The sequence below is a fragment of the Triturus cristatus genome, chromosome 6 (genome assembly GCF_964204655.1).
Source record: "Triturus cristatus chromosome 6, aTriCri1.1, whole genome shotgun sequence".
Classification (NCBI taxonomy): domain Eukaryota; kingdom Metazoa; phylum Chordata; class Amphibia; order Caudata; family Salamandridae; genus Triturus; species Triturus cristatus.
Genome location: NC_140589.1, coordinates 56792913 through 56807411, shown reverse-complemented (window position 1 = coordinate 56807411; position 14499 = coordinate 56792913). Strand labels below are relative to the sequence as shown.

Below are 14499 nucleotides of genomic sequence, written 5' to 3'. Positions count from 1 at the left end.
GAAGCTGCTGGGGCCCGTGCTGCAGATAGCCAAGCCTCTGAGCGGCTTTCCTTACCTGGGGCAACCTTTTGACTTTGTATTTGCGGCCATGCCCGGCCGCGAGGTAAGCCCGCCGCATCATTGCAGATCCTGGCACCTGGAAAATTCCGGATGTCACAAAGGAGCAGAGGTTTCTGCAAGCGTGGGGTGACGGATGCCAGCAGAGACTGTCTTTCATTTTTCCCTCACCACTGGGTATTTTAATGTTTGGACTGTGAACTTTGGCACCAACCCACTGGGGATATTATATCGATTTTGACTGCTGTAACCAGAATGCACTAGTTGCATAAACGCCGGGAGGCAAGAGTACACGCCCACTAGGGCAGGACTTTTTGACAATAAAGAGCAGGTGTTCAAAATCTTGTGGTTGCTGTGTTTGCAGTCCTGTCAGGCTCATGATCAAGGGCGGTGGCCCGAAACGCGTTGAGCCGCGTATTGAGGAGAAATTGCTAGCTGAAGCTGCTGGGGCCCGTGCTGCAGATAGCCAAGCCTCTGAGCGGCTTTCCTTACCTGGGGCAACCTTTTGACTTTGTATTTGCGGCCATGCCCGGCCGCGAGGGAAGCCCGCCGCATCATTGCAGATCCTGGCACCTGGAAAATTCCGGATGTCATAAAGGAGCAGAGGTTTCTGCAAGCGTGGGGTGACGGATGCCAGCAGAGACTGTCTTTCATTTTTCCCTCACCACTGGGCATTTTAATGTTTGGACTGTGAACTTTGGCACCAACCCACTGGGGATATTATATCGATTTTGACTGCTGTAACCAGAATGCACTAGTTGCATAAACGCCGGGAGGCGAGAGTACACGCCCACTAGGGCAGGACTTTTTGACAATAAAGAGCAGGTGTTCAAAATCTTGTGGTTGCTGTGTTTGCAGTCCTGTCAGGCTCGTGAGCAAGGGCGGTGGCCCGAAACGCGTTGAGCCGCGTATTGAGGAGAAATTGCGAGCTGAAGCTGCTGGGGCCCGTGCTGCAGATAGCCAAGCCTCTGAGCGGCTTTCCTTACCTGCGGCAACCTTTTGACTTTGTATTTGCGGCCATGCCCGGCCGCGAGGGAAGCCTGCCGCATCATTGCAGATCCTGGCACCTGGAAAATTCCGGATGTCATAAAGGAGCAGAGGTTTCTGCAAGCGTGGGATGACGGATGCCAGCAGAGACTGTCTTTCATTTTTCCCTCACCACTGGGTATTTTAATGTTTGGACTGTGAACTTTGGCACCAACCCACTGGGGATATTATATCGATTTTGACTGCTGTAACCAGAATGCACTAGTTGCATAAACGCCGGGAGGCGAGAGTACACGCCCACTAGGGCAGGACTTTTTGACAATAAAGAGCAGGTGTTCAAAATCTTGTGGTTGCTGTGTTTGCAGTCCTGTCAGGCTCGTGAGCAAGGGCGGTGGCCCGAAACGGGTTGAGCCGCGTATTGAGGAGAAATTGCGAGCTGAAGCTGCTGGGGCCCGTGCTGCAGATAGCCAAGCCTCTGAGCGGCTTTCCTTACCTGGGGCAACCTTTTGAATTTGTATTTGCGGCCATGCCCGGCCGCGAGGGAAGCCCGCCGCATCATTGCAGATCCTGGCACCTGGAAAATTCCGGATGTCATAAAGGAGCAGAGGTTTCTGCAAGCGTGGGGTGACGGATGCCAGCAGAGACTGTCTTTCATTTTTCCCTCACCACTGGGTATTTTAATGTTTGGACTGTGCACTTTGGCACCAACCCACTGGGGATATTATATCAATTTTGACTGCTGTAACCAGAATGCACTAGTTGCATAAACGCCGGGAGGCGAGAGTACACGCCCACTAGGGCAGGACTTTTTGACAATAAAGAGCAGGTGTTCAAAATCTTGTGGTTGCTGTGTTTGCAGTCCTGTCAGGCTCGTGAGCAAGGGCGGTGGCCCGAAACGCATTGATACGCGTATTGAGGAGAAATTGCGAGCTGAAGCTGTTGGGGCCTGTGCTGCAGATAGCCAAGCCTCTGAGCGGCTTTCCTTACCTGCGGCAACCTTTTGACTTTGTATTTGCGGCCATGCCCGTCTGCGAGGGAAGCCCGCCGCATCATTGCAGATCCTGGCACCTGGAAAATTCCGGATGTCATAAAGGAGCAGAGGTTTCTGCAAGCGTGGGATGACGGATGCCTGCAGAGACTGTCTTTCATTTTTCCCTCACCACTGGGTATTTTAATGTTTGGACTGTGAACTTTGGCACCAACCCACTGGGGATATTATATCGATTTTGACTGCTGTAACCAGAATGCACTAGTTGCATAAACGCCGGGAGGCGAGAGTACACGCCCACTAGGGCAGGACTTTTTGACAATAAAGAGCAGGTGTTCAAAATCTTGTGGTTGCTGTGTTTGCAGTCCTGTCAGGCTCGTGAGCAAGGGCGGTGGCCCGAAACGCGTTGAGCCGCGTATTGAGGAGAAATTGCGAGCTGAAGCTGCTGGGGCCCGTGCTGCAGATAGCCAAGCCTCTGAGCGGCTTTCCTTACCTGGGGCAACCTTTTGACTTTGTATTTGCGGCCATGCCCGGCCGCGAGGGAAGCCCGCTGCATCATTGCAGATCCTGGCACCTGGAAAATTCCGGATGTCATAAAGGAGCAGAGGTTTCTGCAAGCGTGGGGTGACGGATGCCAGCAGAGACTGTCTTTCATTTTTCCCTCACCACTGGGTATTTTAATGTTTGGGCTGTGAACTTTGGCACCAACCCACTGGGGATATTATATCGATTTTGACTGCTGTAACCAGAATGCACTAGTTGCATAAACGCCGGGAGGCGAGAGTACACGCCCACTAGGGCAGGACTTTTTGACAATAAAGAGCAGGTGTTCAAAATCTTGTGGTTGCTGTGTTTGCAGTCCTGTCAGGCTCGTGAGCAAGGGCGGTGGCCCGAAACGCGTTGAGCCGCGTATTGAGGAGAAATTGCGAGCTGAAGCTGCTGGGGCCCGTGCTGCAGATAGCCAAGCCTCTGAGCGGCTTTCCTTACCTGGGGCAACCTTTTGACTTTGTATTTGCGGCCATGCCCGGCCGCGAGGGAAGCCCGCCGCATCATTGCAGATCCTGGCACCTGGAAAATTCTGGATGTCATAAAGGAGCAGAGGTTTCTGCTAGCGTGGGGTGACGGATGCCAGCAGAGACTGTCTTTCATTTTTCCCTCACCACTGGGCATTTTAATGTTTGGACTGTGAACTTTGGCACCAACCCACTGGGGATATTATATCGATTTTGACTGCTGTAACCAGAATGCACTAGTTGCATAAACGCCGGGAGGCGAGAGTACGCGCCCACTAGGGCAGGACTTTTTGACAATAAAGAGCAGGTGTTGAAAATCTTGTGGTTGCTGTGTTTGCAGTCCTGTCAGGCTCGTGAGCAAGGGTGGTGGCCCGAAACGCGTTGAGCCGCGTATTGAGGAGATTTGTGAGCTGAAGCTGCTGGGGCCCGTGCTGCAGATAGCCAAGCCTCTGAGCGGCTTTCCTTACCTGGGGCAACCTTTTGACTTTGTATTTGCGGCCATGCCCGGCCGTGAGGGAAGCCCGCCGCATCATTGCAGATCCTGGCACCTGGAAAATTCTGGATGTCATAAAGGAGCAGAGGTTTCTGCAAGCGTGGGGTGACGGATGCCAGCAGAGACTGTCTTTCATTTTTCCCTCACCACTGGGTATTTTAATGTTTGGATTGTGAACTTTGGGACCAACCCACTGGGGATATTATATCGATTTTGACTGCTGTAACCAGAATGCACTAGTTGCATAAACGCCGGGAGGCGAGAGTACACGCCCACTAGGGCAGGACTTTTTGACAATAAAGAGCAGGTGTTCAAAATCTTGTGGTTGCTGTGTTTGCAGTCCTGTCAGGCTCGTGAGCAAGGGCGGTGGCCCGAAACGCGTTGAGCCGCGTATTGAGGAGAAATTGCAAGCTGAAGCTGCTGGGGCCCGTGCTGCAGATAGCCAAGCCTCTGAGCGGCTCTCCTTACCTGGGGCAACCTTTTGACTATATATATACATATATATATATATATATATTACCTACTGGCGGTCGCCAGTAGGTAGTTATAGTTAGGACCCCTTTTCCATAGGAAAACCTCAACATTCTATTTTGAATAACTTTGGCGCCGGTCGATGAATCCTCGCGAATTTCTCAAAATAGGTGGGGCGCTACGCTCCGCTCCTACCCTGAAAGTCTCGGGGGGATCCGTCAAGCGGGGGCTGAGATAAAAGGGGGGTCCCAAAACGCGTTTTCCCCATGCATTTTTCCATAGGACCTTTAGAACGAGCTACAGCCCGAACGGCTGAACAGAATTACTCGAAATTTGGCAGAGAGGTAGTCCCTAGGTCAAGGAAGTGCCTTTTGTAGGTTTGGTGTAAATCTGTTCAGTAGATTCTGAGAAAATAGCCTTTAAATCAATATATATATCTGAGCCCGCTTACGGTACGCTTACCGTACGCTTACCGTATGCGTATGGTGGCGTGCGCGAGCGCGATTCTGATTGGCTCTTAGATCTTAGTAAACATTCGAATCGGCCGAAACCAGGAAGCGGCCGCCGCCATTTTGTGTATTTCACTCAGAAAAAAAAGAGTGAAAACAAGAAAAGGGGGCAATGAGGAGAGTTACAGACCCCCTTACATTTGTGAGGGGGTCAAAGAAGGACTGTAAAGTACAAAGAAAACATTTATTGATTTTAAAAAAAATCACGGGGTACGCGTACGGTAAGCTTACGGTAAGCGTACGGTAGAAAAAAAAAAAAATAAAAAATGAAAATCAGATTTAAGTGTTTAGATATTAGGGGGCTCTAAAAAGAGCCGTTGTGTTTATGAAATGATTTTTTAGTGGTACCTACAAGTAAGTACCGATGCAGAGTCTAAGGTTCAAGAGGAAGACTCTGTTCCCTTCATCATTGAAGTGCACACCATCTCCTCTATAAATGTCTTGCATGTCATAACGCAAGTTGTTGTGGTAAATGGCACCCATACCATAGTCACGGAGGAAAGCAGAAACAGATTTGTTGACGTGCTTTCTTGCTTTGTCATCGCACCGCGTGCCCACCGTGCGTGCACGGCACTAACTGCGTAAAGTGGGCGCGCGGTGCGCGAAGCGCACCGCGTGCTCACTGTGCGCGCACGGTGCGCGAAGCGCACCGTGCGCGCACGGAACGAACTGCGTTAAGTGGGCGCGCACGCCACGAATGGCGTAAAGTAACTTAGCATTTAAAAAACCGTACAAATTCACTGAAAAAACCATAGGTTTCACACACGTTATAGTTAGGAATTAGCATTTAAAAAACCTTGCAAATTCACTGAAAAAACCATAGGTTTCACACATGTTATAGTTAGCGGAAATTTTACTGATAAAAAACCAATGAAATTCCCCCGTTATAGTTAGTGCAGGCAACTATAACTCACGCGACCGCAATCTTCTGCTGATGACATATGTGTCTTTATGAAAAAAAAATATTTGTAATATATGTATAGCTAAAAATGTATGGAAGAAGACATGGGCAAATAAGTGTCTAAATACAGTATTAGCATCAGCAGAGGATTGCGGTCGCGTGAGTTATAGTTGCCTGCACTAACTATAACGGGGGAATTTCATTGGTTTTTTATCAGTAAAATTTCCGCTAACTATAACATGTGTGAAACCTATGGTTTTTTCAGTGAATTTGCAAGGTTTTTTAAATGCTAATTCCTAACTATAACGTGTGTGAAACCTATGGTTTTTTCAGTGAATATATATATATATATGTATACATACAGCAGCCAAGTTTTTTCCTCGCTCGCGCTCGCCAATGGTAGGTTGGAAAGCGCAGTTGCTGCTCGGGTAGAATTTCTACATGAGCGGCAGGAAGATCAGCACGAACTACGAGAACTATGCCCAGACCCAATTCAGGGATCTTTAGTGGCATTATTTCACAAACCCTCCCCCGGCCATGGTATGTTTTGGGTATCTAATTCAGTGGTAGGAAATCTGCTGCTAGATATTGTTCTCAGATGAATACGTTACTTACCTTTGGTAACGCCTCATCTGGTAGAGACAGTATCTAGCTGCAGATTCCTTAGCTACTCTCCCATCCTCCCCATTCTGCGAACTGTTTGTCTTGTCATCTAAAAAATCCCTTTCCTGGCATTCTAATTCCTTCATTAGGACTTCCCAACAGTTTGACACAGGGATGTCTCTTTTTTGGCACACAGTTTCCATAGGCAGTCTCTATAAATGGCTCTGTGTTTTTGGTGTGGAAAATAGTCACGGAAGAAACTGCTGGCAGCACGTCATGGTAGAGCTTAAATGGGCTCTATAATCCGGTAGATGATGTCGCTATGGAGTTGCTCTACTCCCTTCACTGATGCACAGAGGTACTGCTGCAAAAAATATTTGAATCCAGGCGTCTGGGGAGAATTCAAAGGTAAGAAATCTGTGGCTAGATCCTGTCTCTACAAGATATGGTGATACCGAAGGTAAGTAATTTATTAATCTCACCTCCAGCAAGTTATTAGGGTACAATGATGAATGTAGTACTACTGTGGAATGCATAGAGGTGGTTAGAATAGAGAGACATATGTCAGAAAAGCTTTGCATTGGTTACAGGAGATCGGAACTTACAGTAAATGTAGAAACCTACAAGACTATTGTGCAATGATTTTTACTATATAGCTAATTTTACGTATGTTTCTGTTTTAATATTTCCAGTCACTCAACATTTTGGAGGGTGTGATTCCCACAAAGGAAGCAGGAGGTATAACTGGTCCTGAACATCTCCAGAGGCTTTTTGTGTTTGCTCTCATGTGGAGTTTAGGTGCACTTCTAGAACTGGAAAGCAGAGATAAACTTGAAGCCTTCCTCCGAAGTCATGAAAGTAAACTGGATTTACCAGCAGCTGATCCTGCATACAAACAACCAATATTTGAGTTTTTAGTCAATGAGAAAGGTAATAAATTCAATGCCACAATTGTACTAATGTTTTCTATATAATGAAGGCTAACATCAGCTAAATATGTTGGAAAGTTTTCCAATCATATATTCATTTGAAGCTACTCTTAAGAAAAAACTGAGAGCTTGAGAATGTCTTTCTGTGCGATTGAGGGTATAAATTTCTAATTGAAAAAAAATAGTTTTCGGATTCCGCTCCTCGAGAGTTATGTCTCCAAGTATCAGAATGGTATGGAAAAGTTTTTCCTTCAGCAGCTGCTCTTCAGCGTAGCCAGGTGGTGCTCTGTGGCTCCAGCCACAAATGCACTCATCATAAACAATCTTACTGATGTATAATAGGCGCCAACCTGCGAGGTAATATCAGTTCAATTTTTTTGACTCATCAAAGCAGTCCAGAGCTCTTACCATGTGCTTCACTGACCTAATTTCTCCCAGCTTCAAGTGCAGCTAGGTCCAATCTCTGCTCCAATGGTTTTAGAGTTCAAACCCACTGTCTTGCAAGTGGATGTAGGAGGCTGGCTTAGTATATTGTGCACAGTTATTTAAGTGAAGCACCTTGCACTAATCCAGACCACCCTTATGGTGATTTTAGTGGTCTTAGACAACCATAGATTACTCTCTAAGTGGTACCTGTGGAGAGTAGCCTTCAGGCTTAGTCCAGAAGTAGTGTTGAGCAGCTTGTTATTACCAGATCCAATCATATAGTGTAGGTTAAATGAAAACAAACCACACAATGTAGTTATAAATATTTACTTTAATTGTAAACAGCAAGTAAGTAAGCACAAATACACATTGCTCTCCAGGGGGGACCAAATCATATACTAAAGAAGTGGAATGCGAACTGCGACCGACGTTGGGATTTGAACTAGAACACTCAGAAGAGCTGGGGCCACAAGGAACCACCCAATGTAAGTCCCTAGACACCCCACGGAAGCTGTGTGCAGACTGGAAACACAGCCGCGTACTCAATACAAGCCAATGAGAATGTCGCAGTTACAGTTTTCAAGAAGAAGGACCTTTCCCAGTGGACTCTGGAAAAACCCTGTGGAAGACAGAAGTTTGGAGAGTCACCTCACCCATAGATACCCCAGGAACCAGGATACCTACACCAGGAAAGCCGGGTGCATAAGTATGAAGTGACGTCGAAAATCACCATAGATCACAATGGAGGACTTCAGGAAAGATGGCTCTGGCAAAGGAGGTGGAAGAGTCCGGTGGAATGCAAGGGTGGATCCTTGAAGAGAAGAACCTACAAGCAGATGGGACAGAGGCTATGCCACTCGGATGTGACCAGGAGGCACGGAAGATCAATGATCACCAATGACAGATGATGAAGGAGTCATTACGGTGCCCTTGTGGCTGCAGCTGTGAGGACCGGGGACTCTGGGGTCACGAACTGTCCCACATCGGAAGTCAAAAAACAGGGGGTCGGTGTCCGGCAGGAGCACCAGCAAGCCTTGGCAGCAGCAACAGATGTGGTAAACAAAGAAGGTGCAACGCTAGGAACAGCAAGGTCCAAGGGACTCACCATGTGCAGGAGAGTCAGAGCAGGCCTGAGCAAGCAGGGAGCCCACTGAAGTCAAAGAAGACCCTCAAGAGGACCCACAGGCTGAAGGCACAGGAGTAGCAAGAGGACCTAGAGCAGCTCACCAAAGATGCAGGCCCATGGGACAGAGGATGCAGTGAGTACAGATATCTTGGCAAGAAGAGATACTGGAGGCTAGAGCTTCTTCTAGCACAAAGATCTCTGGAGTACAAAGCCAACAAGCCTTGGCAATGGCAAGTAAACTAGATGCAGAGCTGATTCTGTTCCAGCGGTTCTGACGACGGATACTGGCCTCAAATTTGCTGAGAGGACATGGCAGGGTTTGAGGGAATTGCAGAACCACCACCTGTGTTGCTGAGCCTTTCAGGGTCCGCAGCACGTCGGGAGCAAAAGACCGGTCAGCTTCATTGTGGTGCCTACAGATTCAGAGGAGTGACTCCATCACTCCAAGGGAGATTCTTTCGGGTGTCTTTGATAGCGACAGACCTGGTGAGGAACTTGGATGGAGCACAGACAATGCAGAAGACTGGCAGGACGATGAGACCAGGAACAGCAAGAGTCTTCCTTGTGCAGTCTCAGTTCCAGGCGAAGATCAGCGAAGTCCAGGTGCCCAGATGATCAAAGTTGAAGTGGTTTCGTGTTTGAATCTTGTCCTGCGATGAATCCATAGGTGAGGCCTTTAAGTACCCTAGGGAAAGGGTTGGAACGATTCAAGAGTCCCTTCCAGCCGAGAGGCTGGATCAGAGGGGAGGATACTCCCATGTCCTTTGTCCAGTTTCACCCCAGAACGGGAGACAAGGGATCCCTGAACAGGCTCAAACTGGAGTATGGAGGGGACCAAATCTGTCCTTCAAAAAAGTCTGGCGGCGATGGCAAGCACCCCCACCCCAGCCCAATACACTAAGTCCTGTCTGAGAGGTAGTCACACCTTCCTGTGACAGGAAACCTATTGGTCTACCTTACCCTGCTTGAGCTCAGCTCAGCAGAAGGAGGGAAGGATCTTGTATGGGGGCGGCAGCAGAACTAGCTTGCTGGCAGACCCTGGAAGGCTGTTATCGTGAGTACTGGGGGCTTCCTGGAGGAGCCCACCCCAGTGCATAGAATCATTCCTCCAACGTTGGTAATGGTGATTCCAACTTGTCCGATATCCATCATGCTCAGGTTCGGCTCAGCCAATATACAGTTCGCCATTGCTTAATGATGCATGGCCACTATATGTCTCAAAAGAGCTGACCGCACTTACAAACCGGGATAATCGACTTCGGGGTTTGTAGGGGGTGGCCTGTTCATGCAGGGCACCCTCACACTCATAACCAAGCAGCCTGCCTTCAGGACTGAAAGGTCTGCCTTAGGGGTGACTTATAGGTTTTTTTGTGTTGTTATCTTTTATTAGATTTCACAGGAGGGAAAAACATGGCAACAAAGCAATGATACAGCAGCACATCACAACACATCACGGTACATAAGTCCAGCCACAACATGGCAGATACCTCTGAGTGTTGATGGGAGGAGAGGTGTTGAAGGGATATACAGAGGGCCGAATAGAAGGGAAATGACGGAGGATGAGGGGACTTGTACAGGTGGGAACATCTTCAAGATCTATAGTGGGGTAACTTAGAACCGTCAATAGACAGTGAGCTTCTGGTTGATGGCAGCATATTTCATGGGTGTTGTCTAGCGGGTGTAATCTATGAGAATCTGCACCGTAATTGTAGCAGTGTATGCTCAAGATCTTGTAGAGGAGATCTACAGGGGACACATGGGGTAGGGTGTTGGAGAAGCGGGGGAAGGGAGGAGAAGGGGCAGTCCTTGGTCTCTTCTGGGTGTGGGGTATATTGCAGATATCGAGCAGTGTTGATAGTTGGTAAGGCGAGGGAGTGGGTGTACCATGTAGCGCGATGGAGGTTCTACAGACGTACGTTGAAATAAGTATGGCACTGGTACCCTACTAGAAGGGGCAGAGCAATATGTATCTCCACAGGAAGAATTAAGATATCCGCTTTTGGAAAGAGGGTGATAGCCAACCTCAGTGGATAGGGAGTAGGAGACGAGGAATATCTGCCTACGTGACCGAGTGCTGTTTGGGGGTGTGATCAGGTAGGAGGAGAGGGAGAAGGAGGTGGGCAGTGGGAAGAGGGGTAGAAAAGGAGAAAAGAGATGATGAAGGAAGTGAGGGTTATGGTAAGTGGGGGAATTAAGAAAAAAGGGGGAAGGTGATGAAGATGGCAAGCGGAGTAGGCGCAACCGGGCAGGTAAACAATAAGAAAGAGGAAGAGGGACGTGGCGCTGGACAACCCTCTTGTCTATGGATGGCAGACTGGTGACTTAAGATGGGCTGAATAGAACCGTAGGATGCTAGTGTGTAGTCTCTCTGAGGAATGGAGCCTACGTCTGCGTGAATACCACCATCTGATCTTGTAATCTATAAATAAATGGTTTGTGGGATGCGGCAGGATCATTGTTATCATCCACTCCTCTTGTGAAGGGGGTATGGCTGACCTCCATTTCTGGAGGATACAGAGCTTGGCAGTGGCTAGTGCTGTGTGATGGAGGCAGCGCTGTGGGTGTGTGATGTCCGGGATGCCTCCGGTGTCATGTAGAAGGATAACTGGAGGCTGGAGGGGCAGGCGAAGGGGTGTTCCCGACGTAAGACCAGATAGATTGATTAGAAGGGCATTCGCAAATTATATGGGGAAGGTCATAGCGCATATCCAGTCACCTTCAGCACCTTGAGTGAGGGAGTAGGCTGACTTTGTGCAGTTTTTGGGGGGTCCAATACCAATCATGGAGGGTTTTGAAGAGGCAGGATTTTAGTCGAGTCTCTCGGGTTCCCCTATCCAGGGCTTCCATTATTTCTGCCCAGTCCTCATCCTCAGCCATGAATTGTAGCCGCATTTGCCACTTGGCTCAGTGGCTGTGATTTGTCAGGGTGCTATAGAGTCAAGACATCATCCCTTTGTGTCTCCTCCATAGCGATAAATGCAGCACTATCGGAGAGGCCGGTAGATGTCGGGGGCAGGGAAGCGCCGCAGGCAGTGTTGCAGCTGCAGTATTGCCATGCCTGCTGTGAGGGTAGCCCTAATTCCTCTCGCAGCTAGGCAAAAGATTGTAAGTCACCATCTAGTATCACCTGGTCCAGTGATCGTATATGTTCAAGGCTTTCCATACGGGCCAGTGAACCGTTCGTTTGTCTATTCTGATGCAGTCATTGCCCATAACGGCGCCTTGGTGTGTAGGTGATGGTGGTCGCCCATAAGACGATGCGCATGGTGCCAAGCTTTGCGTGTGGCCTGCAGCACATGTAGCCTTCCTCTATGGATTCTAAAGGCATCTGACAGAAACCCACCGCAGTAGACCTGAGCTACGGGGCAGTCGTAGATTAACCCGAGCTTGGAAATAAACGGGTCGCCAAGCTCAAATCATTTCATAGCGGCGAAGAGGTAACTCCAGTCTATGCTGTTGAACACCTATTCTGCATCGAGGGAGAGGGCCATCACATCCTACGGAAGGTCTTTCACGGTCCATAATATGTGGGCTAGTGTGCGGAGGTGGTTTCTAGAGGATTGGCCCAGGACAAAGCTGACTTGAGTATGATGAATGAGAGAAGGGATGACCTTCTTCAGGTGTGCAGCTAGGATACTGGCCAGTATTTTAATGTCTCCATTCAGGAGGGAGATGGGGTGGTAGCTGGCACATAGTAGCGGGTCTCTCCCTGGTTTGGGTAGGACCGCAATCAATACTCTGTTGGAAAGTGGAGCCAAGGAGGCTGTCCTTTCTGACTCCTGCAGGGCAGCGTGTAAGGTATTGATTGCTTCTGCACCGGACCATTTGTAAAATTCTTCAGGAAAGCCATCCTCTCCTGGCGCCTTATGGTAGGGCAAGTTAGTAATGGCTGCCAGTATTTCATCCTCACTGATGACCCCTTCAAGAAGTTCTCTGCCTTTGTGCGTCAAGCGAGGAAGGTTGAAGCCCTCAAGATATATGTATATCTGTTCCACATTGGCCGGTACTTCCGGCATATAGAGACATGCAAAGAATGAGGCGAACTCATCAACTATATCTTGGGGTTTAGTGAGGGTCTTCACAGTCTCAGAATGTGTGGCGGGGATGGCCATTGCGGCTTCCCATTGCCGGAGCTGTGCTACCAAAAGGGATCCTGCTTTTTCCCCTGTTCATAATGTGTACCTTTGAGGCATTGGAGAGCGTACTAGGCTTTGGAGGTGAAGAGGTTATTGAGGGCCATATGTGCCATTTCTAGCCGGCAACATTAGCACCAAGGGTTGAGTGGAGTAAAGACAAATGAGAGAGGCATTCTGGGATTCCAGTTTGTTGCGGCGGAGGGATGCCTGTTTGTTAGCTACCATGGCGTCTCTCATGAGCTGTCCACAGATGGTTGCTTTAGCTCACACCCACAGGGTCCTATGGGAGTCCAGGAACTCCTTGTTGGTTGCCAGGTAAGTGGAAAAGTGAGAACGCAATACGTTCTTGCCCCACAGGGAGCGATACCTCTCGATGTTCAGACATCAAGGCTTGCGGCCCGGCCAGGGGAGGCCCATGTTTAGGAATATCAAGACCGGGGATTGATGGGAGACGGCGGCTTCCAATATGCAGGATTCACCTACAAGTGGAACCACTGGGTGGGATACAAGGAAGTAGTCCAGCCTGGATTGGGTCCCATGCACTGGGGACAGAAATGTGTATTCCTTGTCAGTGGGGTGACAGAGTCACAAGTGGTCTACCAGACCAGGATCCAGAGCTATGTCCTCTAGCAGGGCCCTATCACCGTCGTTCCCCTTGTCCAAGAGACTTGTCCTGTCCAATACGGCATCGCAAGCCAAATTCCAGTCATCTCCTATAATGTATCTAGTCGCTTCTATGTTTACAAGGAGCTGGTTAAGTTGAAGGAAAAAGGAGCGCTTCGTCCCCGTGGGAGCATACACCAGTCCTACGCAGAGGAGCCTATCTCCCATCTCAAGTTTGACAAACATATATCGTCTGCCATGATCGGACCATGTTTTAACGACTGTGACAAGCAGTGATTTGCAAAGAAGAATCACAACACAGCAATTCCGTGGCTGGTCCCCACCAGGAGCTGGCGACGCCGCTACTCTGCTGTGGATTACTCTACCCACCCATTCGCGTCAGAATTTATCAGACTCCAAGGCATCGAGGTGCATCTCCTGTATGAGTGCAATGTCGTTTTTTTTCATTTGTAGATAGAAGAGTGCACTGTGCGAGTCAGAGGAGGAGGCAGACTGCAGGAGCACAGCTGAAGTTACCATTTTTGCATTGCTAAAACTGTTCTGGGACAAAAGCATGGCTTCAGGACACACTGGGAAGAAGGCTGCTAATCGAAAAAAGGAAACTGAAATTCAGTGAGAAGGCGATAGAAATCCTCATTGAGGAGGTAGTGAGGAGCCATGACAAGGTGTTTCGCAAACTATCACTCCAGGTCCCTGAGTGAGAGAAGCGAAAAATCTGGCTCAGGATACAAACCAAAGTGAACGCAGTAGGAGTCACCCACCACACAATAGGAGACCTGCGCAAACGTTGGTATGACCTGCGCAACAGTGCAACGGAGAGGATTGCTGATAGACTTTTGGAGGCAAAGCAGACTGGAGGGGGACCTGCAACACTGCCTGGGAACACAACCCTGGAGGACCTAGTAGAGTCCACACTCCAGCCTGAAGCTATAGTCACAGTGACGGAGTTAGGCACTCTCCACTGGACAGTACTTCACAAGGTAAGATGCATGCAAATGTCCATTTAATGCAGAATATAAAATGTGAAATATCACATCAGATCAGGTCTAGTGTTTAGAATCACACTCCAGTCCACATTTTACTTGCTACACCCAAATGCATTATGGGAGGAACAGGCAGGGAAGGGAAGTTGGGAGGAAAAGAGCATTGTTGCCCACTAGTACAACAAGGAAGTAAAACATATGGACACTGAGTCAGATAGGAATTTAATGGAACACAAAAATGCACTATGTGAGC

At 48.7% G+C, this 14499-nt stretch overlaps 1 protein-coding gene across 1 annotated transcript in view; it reads left to right on the top strand.

The window, feature by feature from the left end:
• The window catches only part of DNAH8 (dynein axonemal heavy chain 8), a 13985216-nt gene that overhangs the window by 7580405 nt on the left and 6390312 nt on the right, over positions 1 to 14499 (top strand). The window contains exon 53 of the mRNA XM_085610239.1: positions 6715 to 6952. Coding sequence (XP_085466365.1) covers positions 6715 to 6952 — 238 coding nt within the window. The remainder of the gene's footprint in view (positions 1 to 6714; positions 6953 to 14499) is intronic.